Here is a 25,235-nt window from a genome sequence, read left to right on the forward strand (position 1 = left end):
TCAGACATCTAGTCAGTAGTTAGGCAGCATCTGTAAGAGCCAAGTTATTATTAAGTTGGCATTTAAATTGTCAGTACGGTTTGGGTGTTCGCAGTGATCGGTTGGATAAAAAAGAAGTGAGCTGCCGAAACAAAACGCTAAACTGGTCATAATTTCTGTTACTTTTTTAATATTCCAAGTGTTTGTGTGACAATCAATTTGCAAAATTCTAATATTGGTGAATGTAAGAAAGCCAGTTCAAAGGAATAATAGAAATAAAAGAGATAACAAAAGGATAACGAAATCCTTGGAGTTAAAAGAAAATATTATGAGAAATAATATTAAATAAAAATTAATAAAGTGTTTTAATTTATTTAAAAAAATAAATTATTTTCTATATTTTATAGTTTGTGCTAAAATATCCTTTAACGGTCACAAAGGACCTTAAATACTAAACCACAGAATATTTAATATAAAACATTGCTGAAATGTTAAATCCACTGATTACACCCAAAATGCTATATGCATTTGGATTAATTTGTTTAAGTTGTAAGTATAAAATATTTATGCAAATAAAAAAAAAAAATTTAAATGAAAAAAACAGAAAAAAATCCAGCTGTTCAAAAAATCTCATAAACAATTCCACAAAACAAACATCATGCAAAAAAATATCGGAATAATTATATTCTCCCACAGATTAAAATAAAAAAAAAAATGTTTTTATTGTTGCTGTAACATTTGAAACAACACAATTAGCAAAAAAAGTTGTTTTGTTTTATTCGTTTTTCTTCATGCTTTTTTTTGGTTGCTTATCTTGTGGGGGTACCACAAAACAAAAGACTTAAGACACGAACTTTTTGTATGCTGCTGCCGCTATCTTACAAAGTAACCTCGATTATGTCAGTGGCAGCTGTTTAATTTTTTTGTTTTTGTTGTTGTTTGTGTGTGTGTGTTTTTCTCCGTTTTCTTGCATATTCAAATATCTTGAACTGAAATTAATTTATGTGTTTTTTTTTTTTTGTATTTGCCATTCAAGTTTAAATCAATTTTTCCTTGATACAATTTTTGAAGAAGACCTTCCACTGTTTTGATTTGTTGCTTTCATTAGTTTCTTTCGATGAATTTTTGATAGACATGTGCAATTTGTTTGTTGATGTTACTGCAGATACTGTTGACCTTTACCGTTTTATTAATTTGATTAGTAGATTTTTTTTTTTGGGTCAGGAACAAACCGATAAAATAAATGAGTGCGAGGAAATATTGATTTGTTTGATCATGGTGTTATGAAATATGTGATTTTTGATGGCGATACATATTTATATGAGGAGCGGGTTTAAATTATGTGTATATTTATGTTGTTATTTCGTATGTCTCACATGCCTATTTTCTTCATAAAATGTAAATATTCTGCATCAAAAAAATATTCTATTCTACTGAGCAGTGTCCAATTTCGAGATTTTGCGCATATTTTGAAAACTGTCGGTATATGAGTCCACTTTAATGGGACCCCCCCCATTCTCGGGGTCAAAAATTTTGTTGATATAATTCGATTCTACACTAATTAAAGAATGTCCATACAAATTTTCAAATGAAAATCTCAAGAACTCTTGATGATATAGCCGATTTATTGTGTCAGCATCAAGTGACGGCTGAAGGGCTTCTCAAACTTTAAACGCGTTTTTCTCTAAACATTTTTTTTGCGAATGGCGGGCACGATAACTCAAAACTAAAAACCCAATCGATTTCAAATTTTTACACGTTTCTCTGTGAGTGTATAGATATCGTATGAACTAGGATAAAGCCAATCGGTGAAGATCTTCCTTATTTTTTAACTTTGGTTTTTGGTCAAAAATCGGCGATTTTCCAAATTTTTTTTCAAAGGTCCGCCATTTTGTTAATTTTAGAGCGAAGTCAATAATCCTAGTTCATACGAGAGCCAGACATGTACTCTTTCTAACACCGTTGGAATTTTCTGATTCCGATGTTCCAGTGAGGAGTTATCATGCCCGCCATCAAAAATAAGGACTTTTCTTTAATTACAAAAAACAACAATAAAACAATAACAAAAATTTTTTGTAAATTATTTTTCTTCTCTTTTAAATCTTCAAATATATATGTGTAAAGTTACAAACCTTAACAAGCATTGGTATTGATTTACCAGCACATTGGAAATCTTCAAAAATTAAAATCGAGAATGGGGGGGGGGTTCCATTAAGGAAGATCCTCATATAACCCCTCCCCCCAATTCCGATTTCAAATTTCCGTGATTTTCAAATGTCTACAAAATGCACGTGCATTGAAAAAATTCCAACGTTATTCAAAAAAGTACAAAATCTGTTCTCTTTAAAAAGAAGATTTTTGAGTGACAAGTCATCAAAAACAGAATATTTTCGAACAGGAAATCGAGGTTCAGATTAAAAATGAGAAGAAAGTTTTTTTTTACTGTTTTAGTGTATAATTATAATTAACATGTTTTTTATTTATAATTCCTTATACATTTAAATTCAGAATTTAATATTTATGTTTCATATTGTACATTTCGTGTAATACTTTCTTCTGTGCGTTTTTCGAATGGGTTTCAAATTAAATTTTCTGAAATATATGGGGAGTGAAAACAATCTATCAACTTGGAAAACATTTTCGTTGGAAGTGATGGACATTCAAAATTCCTTAAATCAATCGACGCATTTATATGCGGGCAACGCCATGGTAAATTGCTGGCCGGAAAGAATGAACTACCAAACTAAAGGCACTCAGGTTTGCATACACTCAGTTTAGAACATTGGGCTAGGTCCTTGAACACATCGAAAATGATGCGTAACGGTTAAACAAATATACGTGAAATAATCAAAATGATTTTTATGTAGGTGACCAACATGAGGACAGATTTTCATTATTTTGGGTAATATAATAATATTTCCTTCCAACGATGGAATATATCGGTCTACTACTTCTGGATCCATAAAATTGCTAACATTTTAAACTAAAACAAAACTTCTTCCGTTATAATATTTTTTTATTAAAAAATGGTATACAAGTCCATACCATCTGCTTCATCCTGCACAAAATGTCAACGTTTTACAAAGGGAAATATTATATGAAGCGTATAGAGGAGTGTCCGATTTAATCAAACCAAAGGAGTTTTTCTCGAAAGGATGTTTTTTACCAGGATTGCAGAGTCGAGAGTTTTTTTCGATATCATATAGGAAAAATTATTATCGTAGTAAAAAACATTATACATTATTGCAGGTTCTGAAACATATTAATTTTTTTTCCAAAATATATAATACCTGCGAACAAACACCAAATGTTCTGATCGTCCTATAAATAAATTTAGAAGACATCTGCCATCCGTTTACTTCGGTAAAAATAGGGGTCTAGGACTTTATATACCTAAAATTACTTAAAGCCTAAACTATGATCGATTCCTTTAATTCATGCTGAATTAAAAAAAAATCAAATTTTGTATGTTGACCAAATCGATTACTTTCTTCGATATTTATAGTGCGCGCTATCCAGCAAAACACACATTAGAAAATGGACTCAAAATTGTATGACCCGGATTTGAGTAAAAAACATTTTATGTCTAAAGGCATTATTTCAGTGAGGAATACTTCCATCATATTGAAGGGTGTACGCTCTCATTAGACATACATACAGCTGAGGGTATAAATATTATTCTATCTAAAATCTTCAAATGGCCTATATACACGACTATCATGGAACTCGAATGTTTATTCCGAGCCTGGGTATTATTTCGTGAAATTTGCCCCGACTTGCCCGATTATAAGTCAACAGCACATCTTCCTTACATGTTCCGAATATTACAAATATTCAGTACAGCCCTTCTACTTACTTGTCCAGATTCCCTTCACGGTGGGTTGAGTTGTGATGTTCGGTCCACTTCATCCCAAACTTTTATTCTGATCATCACCGAGAATTATAGCCGATGCCCTTGACCATACCTGGATCCTCATTGAACATTTCAATGCGATCAGCGCAATATTTCCGCCCTCTAGTGTGGTAGTGGGTTACTAAAATATATCTGAATACGTAAACACCTGTAAATATTCAAGTGTAACTCCGACATCCGAATAGATACATCAATATATTTGATATCAATTTAAAGGTCAACCACTCCTCTTGGATATACTATCAACTTTTCGGGTTTATATCCTTCAGGAGTAAATATATAAGCCATAGAATTCAAATTTTGTAATTTTTAACACAAAAGTCAGAGTTCATTTGACCCGCTAAATAATGACCGATCTTTATCAAAGCAGACAGGCTTATTCTTTGGCCCGATCCCCTTCTCAATGTAAAATTTCGCGATGTTCGGACCATAATTGCGGCCTCTGGAGCGACCAGAAAAACCGACAAAAATTAAGTATTTGGTCCATTTCATCCCCTAAATATTAAACGATCTTTACAAAAAACAATATATAATGGACAGACGCACGGACGGACACACATGTCCTGACAACATAGTCGTGTAGGGTATAATAATATTCCTTTAAACATAATATTGAAACCTGGTAAAAAGTCGCAGTGAAACCCACATGATTATATATTGTTTTTTTTTTATCCAGAAAACAGGACAAATTTATCAAAGGATTAGAATAGTGTAACTGACCAATTATTTTCTTGAAATTTCAAACATTTCAGTATTATTTTTATTACATCATCCTTAAGTCTATATTTGATAGATAGTGTGCCAAAATGGTCTATGTAAGTAATAAAAAGCGATATCATCCCTTAAAAAATTATTATATGATATAAAGTTAATAATTTTAAAAAAGACGGTCCCTCCCATTTTCTCAATATCATAGAATAATTTACTAGAGTTCCATTAATTCACCAGTATGAGACATTCAAAGTTTCCTAATTTTATAAATTCCAATTAGATTTTTACACCTTATTATCTCAGGAGTGATTTCTTAAGATGAATCTAAAAAAACAATAGATCTTCATAACTTTCCTTTCAAAATATATTTCTTCAATGATTAACCTAATTTAAAAACCGTAAACAAAACAAAAGAACACATAAAAATAGCTAATCATAAACATTTCATTAAGGCGCAATAAATTATATTTTATTTCGAAAAGATCTAGAAAATAATCGAAATGTCATGGATTCTTTGCATCTCAAAAAAAAAAAAACTTGTTATTTATTAAGACGAGCCACAGGCTAGGCCTGTACAAGAAATGGAAACATCCAGTATACAAGACATATTAATATACATATTAATTTATTCTACCGCGATTTATACAAAAACCTCACACACATACACAAACACTATACAAATTAATAACAAAATTCGCACACCGTTATTTGTTTGCATGAAAAAAAAACGACAAACTTTGCAAAAATTTTAATTAATTGGAACATTGATCTCCAATCAACAACAGCAGCAGCAAAAAATTTTGTCCGTCTCTCTGTGTGTCTTCAGGCCAACGACATTCATTGGTATTCCATCTATGTTGGTTGACATTTAAATAACACCTTTTAGCTTCAAAAGTAACTAACTAACTCTAGTGGGTCACACACATGTTTAGACATACATACACATGTATTAGTATATGAGTGTAAATATGCATCTGGGCCATTCGTTGCAATGCCGTTTTATTGGTTTCTAGTTTTAGTGGATTTTATGCAACTCTAAACGACTTTAAGAAAATTATTATCATTAGCCTGGTTGAACCTTCGGTATTTTTTCGTCTGTATGATATCTGAAGAGTATATGTTTATAAATTTGGAACTTGTTTTTATGTGAATATTAGTTGTTGTTTTTTTCTTTTGTAATTATTAGCTAAAGTGCTCTTTGATCGATATTTAAGCCGATTTTTTGTCATGTAATTACAAATTATTATTAGCGTTTTTTAATTTTAGGTTGACAAAAGATATAACAATATAATTACTAAGAATTTTAGGCAATAGGTATACTTCATATAATTAAGTTTTTTTCTTATAAATAAGACCTACCGACCTCTACAAGGAGGTCAATAATAAGTATTTCTTATGAAACATCGATATTTATTCCATAGAGAAGATCAATAGATCTATATAATGGAAAACCAATAAATCTTCCCTATAACACAAAAAGACATAAGGTTAATAGTTTTTCTTATCGAAAACATATAGGTCCTCCACCAGAAGTCGATAATTCTTCCATTATAAGGTACCAACAGGTCTTCTTATGGTAGACCAATCAAACTCTTTATAGAAGACCACTAGGTATTTTTATAGAAGACCAGAAAGTATTCTTATAGAAGACCAGAAGGTTTCTTTATAGAAGACCAGAAGGTTTCCCTATAGAAGACCAGAAGGTCTTCTTATAGAAGACCAGAATATCTTCTTATAGAAAATCAGAACAACTTATAAAAGCCCAGAAGATATTCTTATAGAAAACCAGAAGGTCTTCTTATACAACACCAGAAGGTCTTCTTATACAACACTAGAAGGTCTTCTTATAAAAGGTTTTTTTCTAAAAGTTCTGGAGATATAAAATAAGGTCTTGTAGAGTCCAGATAAGAGGGTTTAAGAAAGAGCGATAGTTGTTCCATATAGAAGATCAATAGGCCTGCTTTTTGGAAAACCAATAAATATCCTTTAGAGAACTAATAGACCTCAGGCCTCTTTAGGGAGATGAAAATTTCTTATAGAAAGTCAAGGCAAATTCTTATAAAAGATTAGGAGGTTTTATTATGGAAATAACGTTTTTTTGTAGAAGACATTGTGTCCTTCTGATGGAAGACTTACTGGTCTCTGTTATGTCCTGCTTGAGAATACACATTTGTGTTCTCCCAGGTTGTTTGGTATTAAAAATTAATTAGTATGAATTGTCTATATATGTCCATGCTTTGACATAGCCTTAATATAAAGGTTCCGCTCGATTTTACCTCTTGGCAGAATATTTTAACCACCCCGTTTTAAGGTTCTTGTCTAGGTTCCCATCGTAGGTGTCCCGACCGATGTTATGTATTATAAAATTGGAGGTATATAATTTTTGGCTACCACAAACACTCATATTGCTTTTCAGAATTGTAAAAGGGTCCCGGGGAATTTCGGAGACCCATATCTCAAAAAGTATGGATTTATTTGATAGGAATATTATATTTTTGTAATCAGAGTTTCAAATGTTTTAAATAGACACCCATATTGACTCAGTGATTTTTAAAAAATCAAGAGAAAATTCAAGGGTCCCAAAGGAGCTTTGGAGGTATATATCTCCGGAAATACATATTTCCGCAAGAAAAAAAGGGCCCCTAAACTAAACTTGTTCCATATTTGTATCCCACATGGAACCGTTTTTCCTCCTTGAAAGTTTATCCTAAAAAAATTAAAATTCGCCCATTAAAAATTCTTTATTTCATTGTGAAATGATATATTCTATAAGCTCTAGTAATATCTTTGTAGATTTTAGGTTTCCAATATATTTTCAATCCATTCCAAATTAAAAAAAAAAACTCTATATATTTTTATGTCAGTATGTTAGGGACAAACTCTTAATCTTCAATCTCTCCATTAACAGCAATAAAAAACATCGCACATGTGCATTTTTTTTATTTTTCAAGGTAAAGGCTATTTTTAATTTATCGCCATGACCACACCACATGAGACACCGGTGTCTCGTTTCTTTGCAATTGGGTGGGAGTTTTCGTTTTCAAGCGGCATTTGTGCATGTTGTCCATTTTATGGTTCGCTGAATAAATAAATAAATTATTTATTTCTTTAATGGCAAACATGATTTACAACTATTCGAATGACTTTATTAATGGGGGGTATGAATGGATGTGCCGTTGTATGTTTTAATTTAGTTATTGTATTTTGTATGTATTTAATTTCATGTTATTGTTTTTATTTTTTCTTGTATCAATTCAAATGAAGTTAACAAATTTGTGAGAAAACAAGAAACGACAGAAAACATGACTTTGCGTTTTTTTTGTTCGCCAGTTTTATTTAAATTAATTATTATAATCTTCGGTTTGACAGGTGAATATATCAACGCCCTCTTTTTTAAAAAGGAATTGTTTGAATTTATCTTAGTCGGGTTAAATGAAATCAATTGATACAAGATTTATTTTGTATATAAAGTGTAAAAAAATATTACATATAACCCAACTATCTTCTTATAAAGAGGTTACTTTTCTGCATCATGTATTTTGTGATTTTTCACACAAAAGTATTGACCCTTTTGAACCACTAAATAAACATGTCTAAATCTTGATGTTCGGGTCAGAATTGTCTCTTCCAGAGTAATCGGAAAACCCACAAAATGAAGTCTTTGGCCAGAACCGAACCTACATTTAAAAATTCGTGACGATTGGGCCATTACTACGACCAGTACGTTGATTATAACGGACGAATGGACACACAGAGCTAAATCGATGGGACTATGACCAATATTTCATAGTGCTACAAACTCTTGGAGCCATACAAAATTTAAATTATAGGGTGTAAAAATGTACGCTTATGCTCTGAAACCCCCATTAAAAATCCTTCAAAATGTTCTTAAAAAAACATTTTTGAGAAAATATTCTAAAAAAGTAAAAAATATGTAAAAAATAAAATTTGTTTTTAAAAATTGAATCTTAAATCCCTGAGAGTCTTTAAGAAAATGTAAAAAGAACATTTGACGAAAGTATGAATAAACCTACGCTCTACTAATACTTATGATTGTCTTTGAGAAAATGTTCTTAATATAAAAATATTCTTAATTAATTGGACCAGGTTGAACTTCGTATACCCTCAACATTCAACATAAGTGGAAGTTGGCTTTCCTGGTATATTAGTAATCTGCCAAAAAACCCCGTTAAAAAGTTTATAAAATAAAGTCATCAGAAATGGTGCACTAAACTCCCAAGATATGTTCGATTGACAAAACATTCTGCATAGCGTACTGAATGGTGTTTAGAATGGCGTGTGTTAAATTTCTTTCAAGTTGAAATTCAGATTTTGATATAGCTCCCTTAAATATGTTCATCCGATTTTAGGTAAATGATACATTAAACTACCAATGTTTATCCGATTAAGACGAAATTGGGAATACCATACCATATTGAGTATATAATGATGTGTGCTAAATAATGACGCATATAGTATTTAGTTTATATCTGTATATACCCAAAGTGGTGAATGGTATCAAATAGTCGAAAACAAAACATTTAAATTAAATGTACGCTTATAGATTTAAAAGGACTTTATAATATTAGAAAAATGCTCGTACATTAAAAAATAGACATGAAAATTCACTATTATAGTTCTAATACTCTTTGAAGTAGTTTTCCTAAAAATTCTGATAGTCTTTATGAAAAAATTATTAAAAAATTCACGCTTATATTTCTGATATTATTTAGTCGTACATATGTATGTATCTGATGTACCTTAACAAACATTTAAAAAATAATCTCTAATATAACTCCAATCACATTCCTTAAATAATCTGATAGACGCCGAATAGACTTTTTAAAATAATCTATGTTTATAGTTCTGAACAAGTCAAAAAGCGTTAAGTTCGTCCGAGCCGAACATTGGATACCCTCCACCATAGTTATACTGGTAGATGCTTGAAATGAAAATATAGGGAACATACCAAAAAGTGAACCTATACCGATAATTCTAAAAACCGCTTTATGTAAACCATTGTGTACAACAAATACAAATTTCAGGAATTTTTATGAAAATCCCAAAGCGTAGATAACGCATGGTAGAATATACAATCCTCAAACTTCTGCAATTTAGATTACATACTGAAGGAATTAGCGAATATTTGGGGTTGTAGTTATATGAGGGCTATGCCTAACCCAATATTTCTGTTTTGTGTCTCAATTCTTTCCTTCAGGAATGCTGGCCTAAGTATTTCATTATCGTCAAGTTCGAGTTTTTTATCACGATTTCCTTAGAAAGCGGAATGATTACAACCGATGGCTAAATCGTCTTAGAACAACAAAATATCGAAAATTGGGCGATATCCTTATATGGGGGCTATGCCTAAACGTGGGCCGATATAGCCCATCTTCAAACTTGACCTGTCTACAGACAAAAGATGACTCTATGCACAATATTGGCGATCTATCTCAATTCCTTCAGAAGATATCGTGATTACAACAGACGGACGGACGGACATGGCTATATCGTCATAGAATTTTACCCTGACCAAAATATATTTACTGTATAGGGCAGGAAATTAATATATATAAAAATACATAATATAAAAAGTGGAGGGTATAAATAAATATTAAATATTTTAAAATACATGTTTATAGCTTCTTTTTTATTTCAAGCTTATATACAAAAAAAGCTAGCTGTAACGATCCTTGAAAATTTAAAAAAAATAAATAAATAAAATTTGTCTTAATTCGAAAATAGACAAAAATGATAGTCATTAAAAAATAAAATATTTTTTGTTTATTCATAAAATAAAGAAATATCCTAAAAAATTCCTTTTATATTTCCGATACACTTTAAGAAATTTTCCTTAAGCAAACTAACAAATCTAAGAAGATTTTAAAAATTTTAATTAAAAAAACTATCCATAAAAGCCACGCTTATACCTATTAAAATCCATTTTATACAATCTTCATTTTATAAAGAAAATAATCTGGAAAAAAACGTATTCTTAAAAATTTCCTCTTCATTTCATATTCCCCTTCATTAAATAACAAAAAAATATGTTTCGTTCTTAAGATCTAGTCATTCAAATGAGAAAAACAATAAAAGATTTATGATCAATAATAAAAATACCCCGATTCTAGAAAATAAGATAGAATATATTGTTAAACTTTTTCTATGAAAGCTAATAAAATAACAAAATGAAACATAAATGCTGTGATGATTAATAAATCCTAATTACAACTGAAATGTGCCACACGAGTTGATGAAAACATAAAAAAATAAAACAAAACATGTTTGTGTCTTAAGTCTTTTGTTTTCCTAGCCAACGCTGTGGAAAAAAATACATTAACAAGTTAATGATGTTATTTGATGGATGTATGCTGATGTGTATTTTTTGTTTTTAATTTTAATTTCAATAGATTTGAATATATTTTACGTTCTACATTTTTGTGTCTGCGTAAATAAATGACGTTGATGTTAATCTCTTCTTCTTGTTTTTTGTTTGTTTCGTTTTCGATTTATTTCGCAGTGGTCTCATACACACAAGCCTCATTTCCATATTATGGCACAAAAATTGGCGCATTAAAGCGATTACATCATGGCGTTTCCGGCGATGTCTATGCCGTAGATTCCAGAACAATATTTGTGAAAAAATTCAATTATGATGGTGAAGCACCAGGTAGGTAGCAAACAAACCACGAATCAACAAAACAAAATAATAAACACAACAACAAAAATGCGTATCTGACAATTAATCTTGTTTTTGTTTCTTTTTTTCTTCTGTTTATTAAGCTGCCTATTTTTATGTGGGTAGCACTGGTAAGCCAAGTGCTGTTAGTGGCACACGCCTTAGAGACGAACGTGGAGCTACTGCCTCCCTGACAAAACGTTATCGCAACAAGGATATAACACTAACCCTGCCTGAGGGTATTTCTCTCAAGGACATTAAATGGTTTTCGGTGTGGTGTGATGAATTTGCCGTGAACTTTGGAGATGTTACCATTCCCAATAATTTGGATTTCCCACGGCCACAAAAACTTACAGGATTGGCTGGTGTCCATGGTGTAAAATCGGATCCCATTGTTGTGGTCGATGCCCAGACATTGTTGGTGCCCAATTTCAGTTATGATGGTGAAGCACCTGGTAAGTTGGGATAAAATAATAGTATAACTGGGCTTGGGAAATATGGTATTTGCCAAATTCGATTCGAGTGAGTTACAACCAAAATCCTGTTTGATTAATTTAAAAATATAACAAATGTTAATAAAACATTTTTTTTATCGAAATCATCATCAAGGGATTTTAGAGTGACTTACCGGCTTCATATTTCAATTACATTTTACTGATTCTTTTTTCCTTATTCTTCCCTTTTTATAGATGCCAAATTCTGGGTTGGTCAAGGTGATCGTCCCACACCCAACGGCCTACGTATTCCCGATGAAAATGGCAAAGAGAATCCTCTACGTCGTTATGATCACAAAACCATTGTCTTAACTCTGCCCGATGATTTGACCATTTTCGATATTGGTCACTTTGGTGTCTGGTGTGAAGCTTTTACTGTAGATTTCGGCCACATTCGTATACCCAAGCCATTGAATGTTCCACCATCGTTGAAAATGTTGGGTATTAGTCCTCAGGTAAAGAAACATGCCAATGCTATACTAAATAATTTAGATGTTTAGAAATGATGATGAGCAAATGAATTAACCCAACCACTTGAAAAGTGTTCACACTTTAAGTTTTTAATTATTTAATACAAAAACAACAAATCATACCTAAAAACAAACAACAACAAAAACATTATCTAGCATAGTTGATGTGTTCTTTTTTTTTACAAATAACCACTGTGTTCTGTGTGATGATGTCTGACAGCAAGCATTTTACATTTATTTTTTATATTAGTTTTAAGTGAATATTGTTTAAAATGTGCGCCTTTCCTCCTTGTTTTTCCTTTATTCCTTCCTCTATTTTTCCTTTTTTCCTATCCTTTTTTCATTATTTAAATATTTATTTGAAATCTTTTCTCCTTTTTCTATTTTCCTTTTATTTTGAGCAAAAGTTTGATGTTTTAAGAAGGGTGATTAGATAAATATCTTAAAATTAAATTAAAATTATATTAAAAAAAAAACACATAACAAAACAAAACACAGTCCCCCAGAGCAAAGAGAAGGATATTCTGTTTAAAAAAAGTTCAAAATCTAAGACTGTCCTTAAGTCCATCACTGAAATTGAATTATTCGACATGTATGTTATTAAAATCGAGAAAGAGTATTATTTCATGCCTCGAGTTTCAGTTTTCGCCAGTGGACCTGATATCCTCTCTGAAATATTTTTCTATAAGAAGTTTATTTTGTCAACAGAGAACATGTCATTACGCATCACCGATATGACATCTCGAACTATTTCATTGAAATCTTATTTGGGATTCTTTTTGAAATTTTATGGAAAAACTCAAATTTAATTTTGTATTTTTAAATATAAAAAATTAATTTATTCAAAAATCAGTGAAAATGTAGGAATTTTTTTCACAAAAACTCTCGAAGGGAGTAAAATAAATCCACTATTTTTATATGAACTATAGGACTTTATGTAACATGCTTCGGAATATTCAATTTGGGTTTGTTCAAATATACACCATTTTATTGTATGATGTGTTACCATTTTAAATGTAACTTCATAATGTCTCTCTCATAGAAGTCCTGCTTTCTGGCGAGTCACTGTAGATGTGTGTGGCCTAGCGTTTTCCTGGAGGAACACGACACCTTTCCTGTTGGCCAATTTTGGCCGTTTCTGGTCAATTGCTCCAGTTGTTGACAGTAGATATCAGAATTAAGATTGGTCATATGGGAGCAACTTCCAGTCCCAACAAATGTTATAGCAGAACGTTCCTGGACGTTAGTCCTGGTTTGACCACAGTTTGAGGTGCTTCAATCAAGATTTGTGTAAATGGTTTAAAACAGTTTTATTGTAGAATTTTAGCTCCTGGGCGATGTTACGACATGCCGGTCAACTTCGATCATTTCTCCGATTTTATCGACATTTTCGACGGATTTCTTTTTCCCCAACCTAATATTTTTTCCAAATGTAAATCATATTTGGAGATGGAGAATATTGGTCCACTCCTTTTGTTACCTCCCCCACAAAGGTTTAAAGCGATTGTCCGATTACAAAATGTTTACACCGTAATATTTCTTCCAAACTAAAATCATTTTTAGAATTGGAGAATAATGGTCCACTCCTTCTGGTACCTGAAAACGAAAGCAACGAAAATGTAGCTGAAAACGAAAGTCGTAATATCCTGCGAATGGACTATCCCATTTTTTGACCAAATTTTGCACAACGACTATTTTAGATGGAATGATGGAATGTGGACTTATTGGTCCAATCCGTCAAGTACCTCCCCCACAAAGGGTCAAAATTTTGAAAATTTGTAACAAGCCTAGATCAAATTCGAAGGTGGTACCAGTCGGTCAACGCTTACTGATGGACCTTTACATAAAGTGAATATTAAATTTTTCTGTGTTATACAGTCCATCATCTCTGCTACCTCCCCCTCAAATTGTCACAATTATGAAAAATTATAAAGTTAATAAAAAAAGTGGGCGAAATATTATTTTCGGGCGGAACCGACCATACGACACCCTATATAACCACCACTCACCTCTAACTTTTTGTTTGCACTCTCTTGACCAATTAGAGGTTAATAGACCTCTCTCGTACCCTGGCATCTCTTCCAAATTATGGTTTTCCGGAGTAGACCAAAGTCTTGGTTCTTTTTACCGATCAGTTGTTAAACATTCATTCGAATTAGTTGGTCAGATCCAACTAATTCGATCATCGCGACATTTCCGCCCTCTAGTAGGGTAATGGTGGTAATGTTTTCAGTATAACACTCGAATCCGTGTACGTACATCACTCCTTGTGGATATACTGTCAACTGTCCTTCTGGGGTAAAAATATACCCAATAAAATGTTCATTTGAACCGCTAAATATGGACGGATCCCTAAAAGAGTCATGTTTGTTCCTTGGTCAGATCAATTTCTCCGTGTAAAATTTTAAGGCTGACCAGAAAAACAGAAAAAAATAAAGTTTTTCGTCCATTTGATCCCCTAAATAGTAACCGATCTTTACAAAAAAACGATTGGGGTTTTCTTTGGTCAGAACCGGACCTATATGCAAAATTTCGTGACGATTGGTCCATAACTGTAACCTGTAGCGTGTTTGCAAATTATAGGCACACATGCCTAGATCGACACTACTAAAATATGGGTCTAGGACAGTGGTGGGCATAACAAAATTGAGCGTAAGTGTACTGAGTGTAACTGAGAAATCATCATTAAAAACGACTGACGAAAAAAGAGAATGCGCTTTAAACCATCGACACTCAGTAACGGTAGCGTGTATGGCCGAGCATGCCTGGTCTAGGACATTATAAAATCATGAGCCACACAAAGCTATAATACTGTTATATTTAAATTAGTCGTGTATTTTTATAAATTCATAGAAAATGACACTAAACAGTTATTCCGTTATTTCCGGTCTAAAAATTTTAAAAATTTTTTATTTGTTTTTTCTGTGTACAATCAAAATTTTTTCAGCCGCTTCGGATAATTTAAATTTAACGAACAATATTCGGAGTACCTAAATCCTTAAATTAAATTCTGACGAACATTTTGTAAATTCATAGAAAATGCATAAAAATTGAGAATTGGCCGTTCTTTTCCTAAAAATTTTAAAAATCTTCGATATTTGTTTTTTCTGCAATGTCCTTATTACTCAATTAAAATTCCACCCTCTTCCCAAAACTTCAATTTTTGTTCAAATGTCTATACTCCTTCCTTTCCTCTATCCTTTCTATTTAAATACTTCAGCCAAATTCTACCACAAAAAAAAAAAAATATATATATATATATATTTTATATAGTTTAAGATTTTGTTCTACTTAAGTTAATTATTTTATAATTTCTTTGTAAAAAACAAAAAAAAAACTTGTTTTTATGAATAAAGAAAATATTTAAAAAAATGATTAACAAAATGTGTTTGAATATGCAAAAACAGGTTTTATATATAATTTTGAGTTGCCATATGTAGGCCACATATTGTTGGTGAAATTGAAAAGAAATTTTTCTTTATATAAATATATAAAAAAATTCAAATACAAAGTGAAATATATACACACATGGAAATTGGGATACATACACAATTACAGATTATAAGAATTGCTATTAAAAATGTCTTGCTTGCATTTTTTTGCCTTTCCTCTCAACACCCATCCACATGCCTGTCTGCTTTAAAACAAATTTCAAAAACTATTACTAATAACTACAATCAAAACTTTTTTCCTACGGTTCATTACTTTTCGAAAAACAAACAAAAAATATTTTTCTAAAATTCCATTTTGGCAAAAAAAAAAAAACACAAAATTCTATTTTCTTTCTTCCAAACATTTATTTCATTTTGTATTTAAAAATTTTAAAATTCAAATTTCATACAACAATAGCAGCTAGTTGGATATCAAAATTATATATAAAACAAAATTTTTTGTATTATTCAAAACATAAAAAAAATATTTAAAAAAACATCATCACCTTTACACACCGACACCCAAAACACAAAATATACATGCCACAAAATTGCATACTACACAATACACTACACCATAGCTAAAGCAATTATCAATTAGCTTAATTATCATAGCCATCGTATTGTATTGCATATTGTAAACACGGTTAAGACAACATCAACTAACCATTACCACTATTATCTTTTGTGTGTTTTTAACAACCAAGCCTTTTTCATTTTATGTTTTGCATCTGCATGTTATTTGTGTTTCATTTTTTTTGTATTCAGTTTTATTTGACTTATTTATGATCCGACCTGCCGCAAGGTTTGTTCAAAAGGTGTCATTCCTCGTGCATGCATTCGCATACATTTTGCTGATATCTGTATTCAATTTTTATTGCAGTTTAATTTAATTATTTTGGCAATAAACATTGTCAAGGTGATCATCTTTGCACAGAAATTACCAACCAACCAATCCGCCATACCATCCAAAACATTCACCTCCACACCATTGCAGTGATTGTTTCTTTTATGTTTGTCTTGTGTGGCTGATGTTGTTAACACGTTACCTTTTTATGTTTATTTTATTTATTGTTAACTGTTCGTTTTTTGTTTGTATTTTTTTAATGTTGTACATCTTCATAAAACTACAACTTATTTTGGAGTTTAGTTTGTGTGCTATCTAGATTTACATGTGTTTTTATGAGACCATGACCCATGTCTTTGGATACACAAACATATAACACTACCAATTTATTTTTTTTTTTATAAATTTGGTCAGATTGAAGATTAATTTCTGGCATAGTCTAAAAAAATATTTTTTATCTTTATTATTATGGGAATCCCCCTGATCTCGGTTTCAATAAAAATTTTATTGGATTCGAACCTATAACTCTTAAGATATTGCTGATTTTTTGTGTCAGCGTCAAGTAAACTCGATTTTTTCTTATCCTCTAAGTCTTCAAGCGCTTATATACAATGTAACAAGTCTACAAAATTAATATCGAAAATGGAATCCCCTTTAAAATGAGAAAATTGATAATTCATGGGGAAACATTTGTAATTGATTATTTTAGCTTCTCATTGGGTGTTAAATCTTCCTACCAAACACTTTCCATCATTTTATAAGATTCACAATCGATTTAGGTACTTTGAATGTCCACCTCATTGAGGGTATTAAGAGTTCTTTCGACCGATCATAACGACGTTTTCACCCCTCTGGTGGCTCCCTTTTGAAAATTTTTAAATCAAATATCAATAAAACTGATTATCCGATTTAGTCCAACGTTATGCTTTAACCGAACTTAGATCAAGTCAGAATTCATCGGTCAATTTCCTCTGAAATCTATCCCGCAAAGTGTAGAAATTTAAAAGTCTAAATCTAATATCTAGTGCATGGAATGTCCAATTACATTCTCACTGTATACATACATGGTATTTTTATACCAAACGTAGATCGATGGTGGAACCCCACTCCCACTGCTACCTACCCCCTGTGAAATTTGGGAATTTCATGTAGATCTTATTATACCCTTCACCACACTGTGGTACAGAGTATTATGTCTTTGTGCATATGTTTGTAACAGGCAAAAGGAAACGAGATAGACCCATGGTTCCTTTCGAGAATATGCATACAATCACTTTCTGAGTCGATTTATGCATGTCCGTTCCTCCATCCGTCCGTCCGTCTGTTGGTGTTAAATTGTAAACAAAGTACAGTTCGCATTTATAATCCGATTCGGATGAAATTTGGCACAGCTTATTTGCTTGGGCCAAGGACGAACCCTATTAGGAAAATCGGTTCAGATTTAGATATAGCTCCCATATATATTTTCGTCCGATTTCAGGCAAATGGTGCACCAAAGTCCCTATATATCTTTCGATTTGCACCAAATTTGACATAGCGTACTGAATTTAGTCCAGAATGATGTGTGCCAAGTTTCGTGAAATTCGGTTAAGATTTAGATATAGCAACTTATATTATAGATTGATTTTAAGTAATTGACGCATCATTTAACCAATATATCTATATCTGATAGGAACAAAACGTACTGAAATTAGTATAGCCTAACCTGTGACTAGTTTCGTTGAAATCGGTTCATATATATTTTCGCCCGATTTTAAGCAAATTGGACATCAAACTTCTCATGTTAGTCAGATTGACATCAAATTTTGCACAACGTACAGAATTGAGTATAGAATTACGTATTTGCGTTTTCTAGAAGTACAGACGTAGCGCAACGGATGACCTATTGATATTTGTTTGTAGTCGATTTTCATACCTTTGTCCCATTGTAACAAACGAATGACATGTTTATGGATATATTCACATTTAGATAACTTTCACATATTTTATTAGCCTAAACCTAACATTTTAAAATAGTTGTACTATCCCTAGATTCAGCGCAACAATCGGATATATAGGTCCATCATCACTGGTACCTACCCAGAAGAGTCAGTATTAGTGTCACAGGCAGATGGTATATATCTGTCGACCACACCAACTGACGCGGTAAAACTGGTTTGTTTCGTGGGAGTCAATTAACTGACATTTTAATGGCGCCCAACGTGAGGTTGTGAGCTTCATTAGATATATATTTTGGGCAATGTTTTCATCTCGCGAATTCCCTATATAAGTGGACACCATTTTTTACTTAAAAATTCAATGGATTTAGTTTTTATACCCGACATGATTTAAATAAGATGAAATTTGGTAAAAATATCTTTTATTTGGCCCAAGCATCAACCCTATTAAAATTGGTGAAAATCTGCTCAGATTTAGATTTAGGGCGGGACATTTAGATACAGCCAATATGTTGTTATAAACGATTTCGACTGTAGTTGTACTTTCCTCCGATATCACCAAAATGGTGCACCAAAAACTCCACGTTTGTCCGATTGAGAGAGAATTTTGCACAGTGTAGCAGCAAGAGCCTAACAGGACGCGTATTAATTTTTGTTGAACTCGGTTCAGATTTAGATATAGCTTTTATATTTATTTTCGATCGATTTTAACTAACTGTTGCGGCAAATATCTAAGAAGTGTCCGATCATTACTATATTTTGGACGATGAACCATATTAAACATATAATGATATTGCTCCAATATCTATGTTCGAACAATTTAATTTATATGGTTCACCAAACACCCAAAATTTGTCGGATTGCGACTAAATTTCAAGATAGGCACTGAAGTAAGTCTACAATGTCGTGTGGTAAGATCCAGATCACATATTTAATTTCGACCGGTTTCATTTCAATGGTGCACCAAAGATGATAATCTGTCCCGTCGACATGATATTGTACATATACAATGAAATCATTAGAGAGGAAAATTTTCAATTTTTGTTTGGACAAAACAAAAGCAACTCTTCAGTACAAATAGATGAGATCAGTTCGTACTGATCAACAAATTTCGATAGCAGTAAAATCATCAATTTTTGAGTTCAACGTCGTTCCATATAACCTCAAGAACAGAGCCTGGACATGCTATCGTAGCAGGATACTATCAATAAAGGATTACATTGGGCTTCTTATAGATTAAATTCCTTGCAGGTGTGCTACCGTAATAAAAAATAATATATATAATATCCTTTCCTTATTTGTTATTTCTTTCGTTGGTTCTTCGTGCTTGAGAATATACAAACTTTGACGTTTGTACCATGTTAATGAAAAAAATAAAGTTTGAATGAACAAATAATGAGGTATGGTGCAGTATGTGTCTTAAGTCTTTTGTTTTTATAGTTAGCCTTATCTGTAACCTGGTTGTCTTCTCCACAAATTACACAATGGGTTCTACTTTACTATTAACTCATCTTATTGTAGTTTACTAACATTTAATTGGACCAATTTTTTAAAAACTTTTTTATATAATATTCGAATATTTTCCAATATCTAATTAATTTTTTCTTTATTATTACTTCTTATAGTCAAAACTAAATTGTGAAGTATTATATGACGATTTGGCATTTGAAGTCCGTTGGGCCATGGCTGGTGATAGCATTGTTGTGCAATTGGTTTCCAAATTGGGTAAGTTGACAATGATATAATATTAAACACCATATTAAATTTATACTTACACAATACTTGATATATAGCAAAAATAAAACAAAAAACATTTTATAACAAATTGAAGTCCAATAAAATATATTGGCAAATTTGTGTTAATTAATTAACACAATAAAATTAACGCATTTGTTGCCAATTTGAATTAATTCAATTTATATTATAAAACCAAATAACAGCTGGATTCCTTATATTGGCCACACTGTCACATAAGTCCATACGAGTACGACTACTGGTCGTAACAAAGTAGTTTTGTCTCTGCTACTCTTTTCAATAAATTCCATTAAAACAAGTCCTCCTCACATAGTTGACAACATTTCAAACACACGCATACATACATATTCTAGATTGATAAACATCATCAGCATCTGTAAAATGAATCCAATGAAAGTATCGAAATTCCTCTTCTACTGCTTGCAATTTATTTCACACACCATAATTGGTGAATTGCCAACGAATGTTGTAGAGTTGTGGCAGTGGCAGTTGTTGCTACTACTGCTGCCTACCTGCCTGCAGCAAAATATGGCAACAAACTTGAAAGCAACATTCCAAAGTGTGCCAATGAAACAATCTATTGCTACTGTTGCTCCGTTTATTGAACTTCAGCAAATAGATTTTTGTTCATTTAACAGGTTATAACAACCATCGAACCATCCTTCATCCATTTGACCAATGACTGACTAGAAACTAGAAATCACCGTAACAGATTAACACTGCACCACAGCAACAACATCAACTAACACAGTTAACAGTTAATGGTAACACCAGCAATCGTCTAAATGGTATTTCTTGAAGCAGCAAACAAAAAACCAGAAGCATGTATCACCTTATACTTATTGGTGACCAAACGACCGGAATGTGTAAATTAAACCACCAAACACTCTGAATGACCACATTTATTCCCTTGGTGTGTTTAGCACAGCAGCAGCAGCACACCAATGACTGAATGACTAACTGGCCTGCATCACGAAAATCAGAAAAACCAGTAGCCAGTCAGTCAGCCAGCCGGCCATATAGCCACTAATGATAGAGATGTTGTCATAATAGCCTCCATAAAACACCTGATTTCCTTTTAAGAATTCTTATTACGGTATGCCATGGCACAGTGTTTGGCACCACAATGGGAGTCGAATGGAATGTGGTTGCAATCAAGAGATACATTTTGACTTGATAAGAGAATACATGAAATGAGTGTGGTGTAAGGAATTCTTAGATAAGACTAGGAATTAATTAAATAATGAATCCGTATCAATAAATAGGAAATTTTTGTAAAAAAAATTGGATTAATCGAGCTCAAAATTGGATAAGTGAAATTGGGAAATAGGCCACTAATTAATTTAAAGAAGATAAATATAAGTAGGAACTATTAATACAAGCATAGAAATATACATTTATAAACGACAAATTAAAATTATCCTCATAGGTAGGTGAATAACTCCACCACATGGCAGGCAGTTGGACATACATTTAAGGCAATCAAGGAGTGTTGTGTGCTCTAGAAAGGAACAAGTTAGAAAAAACTGTATTTTGTTCTACCTATAATTCTAGATACTCTTCTTAGTGAAGTCCTTCAGTATTTTCCATTCATACCCCCTCATGTTATTTAGGTTACTATTCATTTCCCAAGAGTTGGATCTGAAGGTTTGCAAAAGCTAGAAGGTGGCATCGGAATTGTTCCAAAGTTCCCCGCAAGATCTACACTTTCTGTTCTGGATGCATCAAACATTGTGTAAACATGCCTGTGATAATACCGTTTGTTAAGCATTAAGATATGAATCGATTTTCAACTAATCGCTTAATCGAATTTTTGCATTGAAAAGTCAAAAAGTTGAAGTCGACTTATATGCCTTTTGATCTGGGGCATCCACATCCATTCTCACAAAAGTTTTCGCTGCAGCTCGATAGTCTGACAATGCCGATGTCCGATGTGCCATAATCCGAAATATTTTCTTCAAACTGGATTTAATTCGTGGCCTTCCCCTTCTGCGTGAGCCATCGGTAGGCTCGCTTTTATATGCCTTTTGATCTGGGGCATCCACATCCATTCTCACAACGTTTTCGCTGCAGCGATATGCACCGTCAACGCAGATCAGCCCATAGATCTTTCAGATAATTTTACTTTCAAACACTCCAAGAGCTGTCTCATCTGCTCGCGCAAGTACCCATGCTTCAGATCCATATAACAGCACGGGTAGTATCAGCGTCTTGTAGAATGAGAGTTTGGTCTGGCGGGAGGTGGTCTTGTTTCTAAAATGCTTACTTAGACCATAGAAGCATCTGTTGGCCAACTAGTCTGAATCCTCGTTCGGTATTGAAGGACTCCGAGAGGTCATTTCCTACTTTAACTGCTGACATTGTGCCAATTAGTTATCCTGTATAGCCGTATTAATTTTGCAGGAATGTCGAACGCAAACATGGCAATAAACACTCTGTCCAATGCGGCTTCATAGTCGACGAATAGTTGGAATGTGTCGATATGTTTTCCGTGGGTCTTTTCCAAGATTTAGAGAGTGAAAATCTGGTCAATGGTGGATTTACCAGGTCTGAAGTCGCATTGATATGGCCCAATAAAGTCGTCGGCCCTTTGCTTCAGTCGTTCACACAACACATTGGATAGTACTTTATATGCGACGGATAGGAGACTTATTCCTCTATAGTTGGCACATATCGGCTTTGTCTTCTTTTCTGTGTACAGGACACAGGATTCTGAGGTTCCAATCATTGTACATGTATTGCTCTAAACAAATTGTACCAATCAGTTGGTGCATGCTCCTGATCAGACGGCTTTTAATAGTTCGGCTGGTAATCCATCGGAACCTGCTGTTTTATTATTCTTCAGCCGATTATTTGCTACTCTGACCTCATCATGGATAGGTGGTATACACTCTATACCGTCATATATTATTGGTTCTGGGGTATCCTCTTCACCGCTTCTATTTGATACCAGAAGTTTTTCCAAATGCTCCTTCCAGATCCTCAACACGATGTCTGTATCTGTAACCAGGTTTCCTTCTTCATCTCTACAGGAGGATGTATCTGTAGAGATGAAGCTTTCGGTTTGTTGTTTTACTCGTTGGTAAAATTTCCGGACTTCGTTCTGACTCCTGCACATCTCGATTTGGTCCCGCTCATGTTTTCCTTATTCTTTCTTTTTTTCAGCAAATACGTTTCTCCTCTCTCCTTTTCTCCCGATAGTTTTTTTCTATTTATCCCATATTTCCGAGCTTCCAAACTACAGAGTCTTCAATTAATGATACCTCAAAACATTCAAATAACTTCAAAATATTAAAATAATAACTTTTCTTATTTTCCTTTCATTTTCAGAGGATAATCACTACATGGCCTTCGGTATTTCCCCCAACAAAGATCGCAGTGTGATGATTGGTTCCGATGTTGTGGTTAGTTGGGTCGAAAAAGACACCGGCAAGGGTTATGCTGTCGATTATTATCTCACCGATAAATCACAATGTTCTGGACGTCGTGGTTCATGTCCCGATGTAAATATCCAAGACAACACCAATTCGGTGCGTCTACTCAATGCTGCCATGGTTAATGGCTATTCAATTGTCACCTATCAGCGATCATTGAATGCTACCGATAAATTAGATTTACCTATTTCCCGTAATGGATTTGAAGCTATCGTTTGGGCTATTGGACCTCTAAATGAACGCAATGAAACTTCCTTCCATTCACATTTCAATAAACATACACATTATATTGATTTTGGACGTCAGCCAACATGGAATTGTCCCACGCCAGAGGGTACCACACCGGAACCCAGTACTGATGCTGACGATGATGAGGATAGTGTAACTCCGGGCAAGGGTTATCCAGCAGCTGGTAAACCTAGTGGAAATGGCCAAGTTGTACCCGAAGAGGAATTCTATGATAACAATCGTGCCCAGGCTTTGCAGAGTGCGAACCGTAGAACTCAAAATGGTGGTAATCAAGTGGCTCAACGCAGAACTGTGCCCACACCTAAGCCTGTGGCAAATGATGTCGGTGCCTGGGAAATACCACCCATTCAATGCTATGAACCTGAGGATGGTGTTTTCTATGCGCAAATGGGTCCCACCGGTGGTAAACATGGTTATTCGGCAATAACTGGTAAGGAGGTGAAAGGAGGCATTTTGAAGTTGTTATTTTCTAATTCCCGGTTTTCTTTATTGAAGGTCACGTTGGCTGGGGTATTTCATGGTACATTAATGGCCTCTTGATTCCCGAAATCCATGTGGTTCGTGGCAAGACCTACACCTTTGTGGTGGAAGGTGGCAATAACCCTGATATCCCTGCCAAATACCATCCCTTCTACATTACCGATGATCCCGTCGGTGGCTATGAACACAAGTTGGAAGAAGAAAAGAAGGTAGGATGAGTTTCACGGATAGAATAAATTATTAATGTTGGTATTTTTTTCCAGAATATTCGCATCTTTGCCGGTGTCCATCGTTCACGTTCGGGCCAAGTAACACCTACAGGTGTTGGTCGCCTATGTAACTGGACACCCGATGTTGATGGTCCCCCAGCCGATGATTATCAATCCTTCGGTGCCTATCAACGTACCCTTTCCCTTAAATGTGATCCCGGTGAGCCTGGTGTCATTACCTGGAAACCAGATCGCAATACCCCCGACACCGTCTACTATCACTGCTTTACACATCGTTATCTCGGTTGGAAGATCCACGTGCACGATAGTTGTGATGATGCCCGTTACGCTGCTTCCCAAAAACATTCGGTACGTGTACCAGCTCCTGTGCGTGCGGATGATGAATTGGAGGCCGAAGAATCGATACGTCATGAAACAAAGGTCAGCCCCAACGAAAATTTTTTGTTAAAGCACCAATCAGATTTAATTAAGAATCACAATATGAACGGAACTCCGCCCAAATTATCATTTGAAATAACCAAATCAACGGAAATTACTAAATTGATTTCAGATGGCATCCGCGCTGCTGAGGCTCTCGAGGATAGCATATTGAGGCAAAAACATCAACAGCAACAGAAACAACAGCA

At 33.4% G+C, this 25,235-nt stretch overlaps 1 protein-coding gene across 1 annotated transcript; it reads left to right on the forward strand.

Annotated features, from left to right (window-relative positions):
* Window positions 1–439: 439 nt before the first annotated feature.
* On the forward strand, window positions 440–25,235 carry LOC133327170 (protein Skeletor, isoforms B/C-like). Its single transcript, XM_061535736.1, has 9 exons — window positions 440–528; window positions 11,124–11,273; window positions 11,387–11,737; window positions 11,972–12,231; window positions 20,087–20,186; window positions 23,547–24,329; window positions 24,395–24,588; window positions 24,643–25,029; window positions 25,160–25,235. The coding sequence occupies exons 1-9, from the start codon at window positions 468–470 to the stop codon at window positions 25,199–25,201; spliced, it is 2,328 nt and encodes a 775-aa protein (XP_061391720.1). The 5' UTR covers window positions 440–467; the 3' UTR covers window positions 25,202–25,235.

The sequence above is a fragment of the Musca vetustissima genome, unplaced genomic scaffold, assembly GCF_032173495.1.
Source record: "Musca vetustissima isolate MV318-11 ecotype Yass unplaced genomic scaffold, APGP_CSIRO_Mvet_v1 utg57102, whole genome shotgun sequence".
In the NCBI taxonomy this organism is placed as follows: domain Eukaryota; kingdom Metazoa; phylum Arthropoda; class Insecta; order Diptera; family Muscidae; genus Musca; species Musca vetustissima.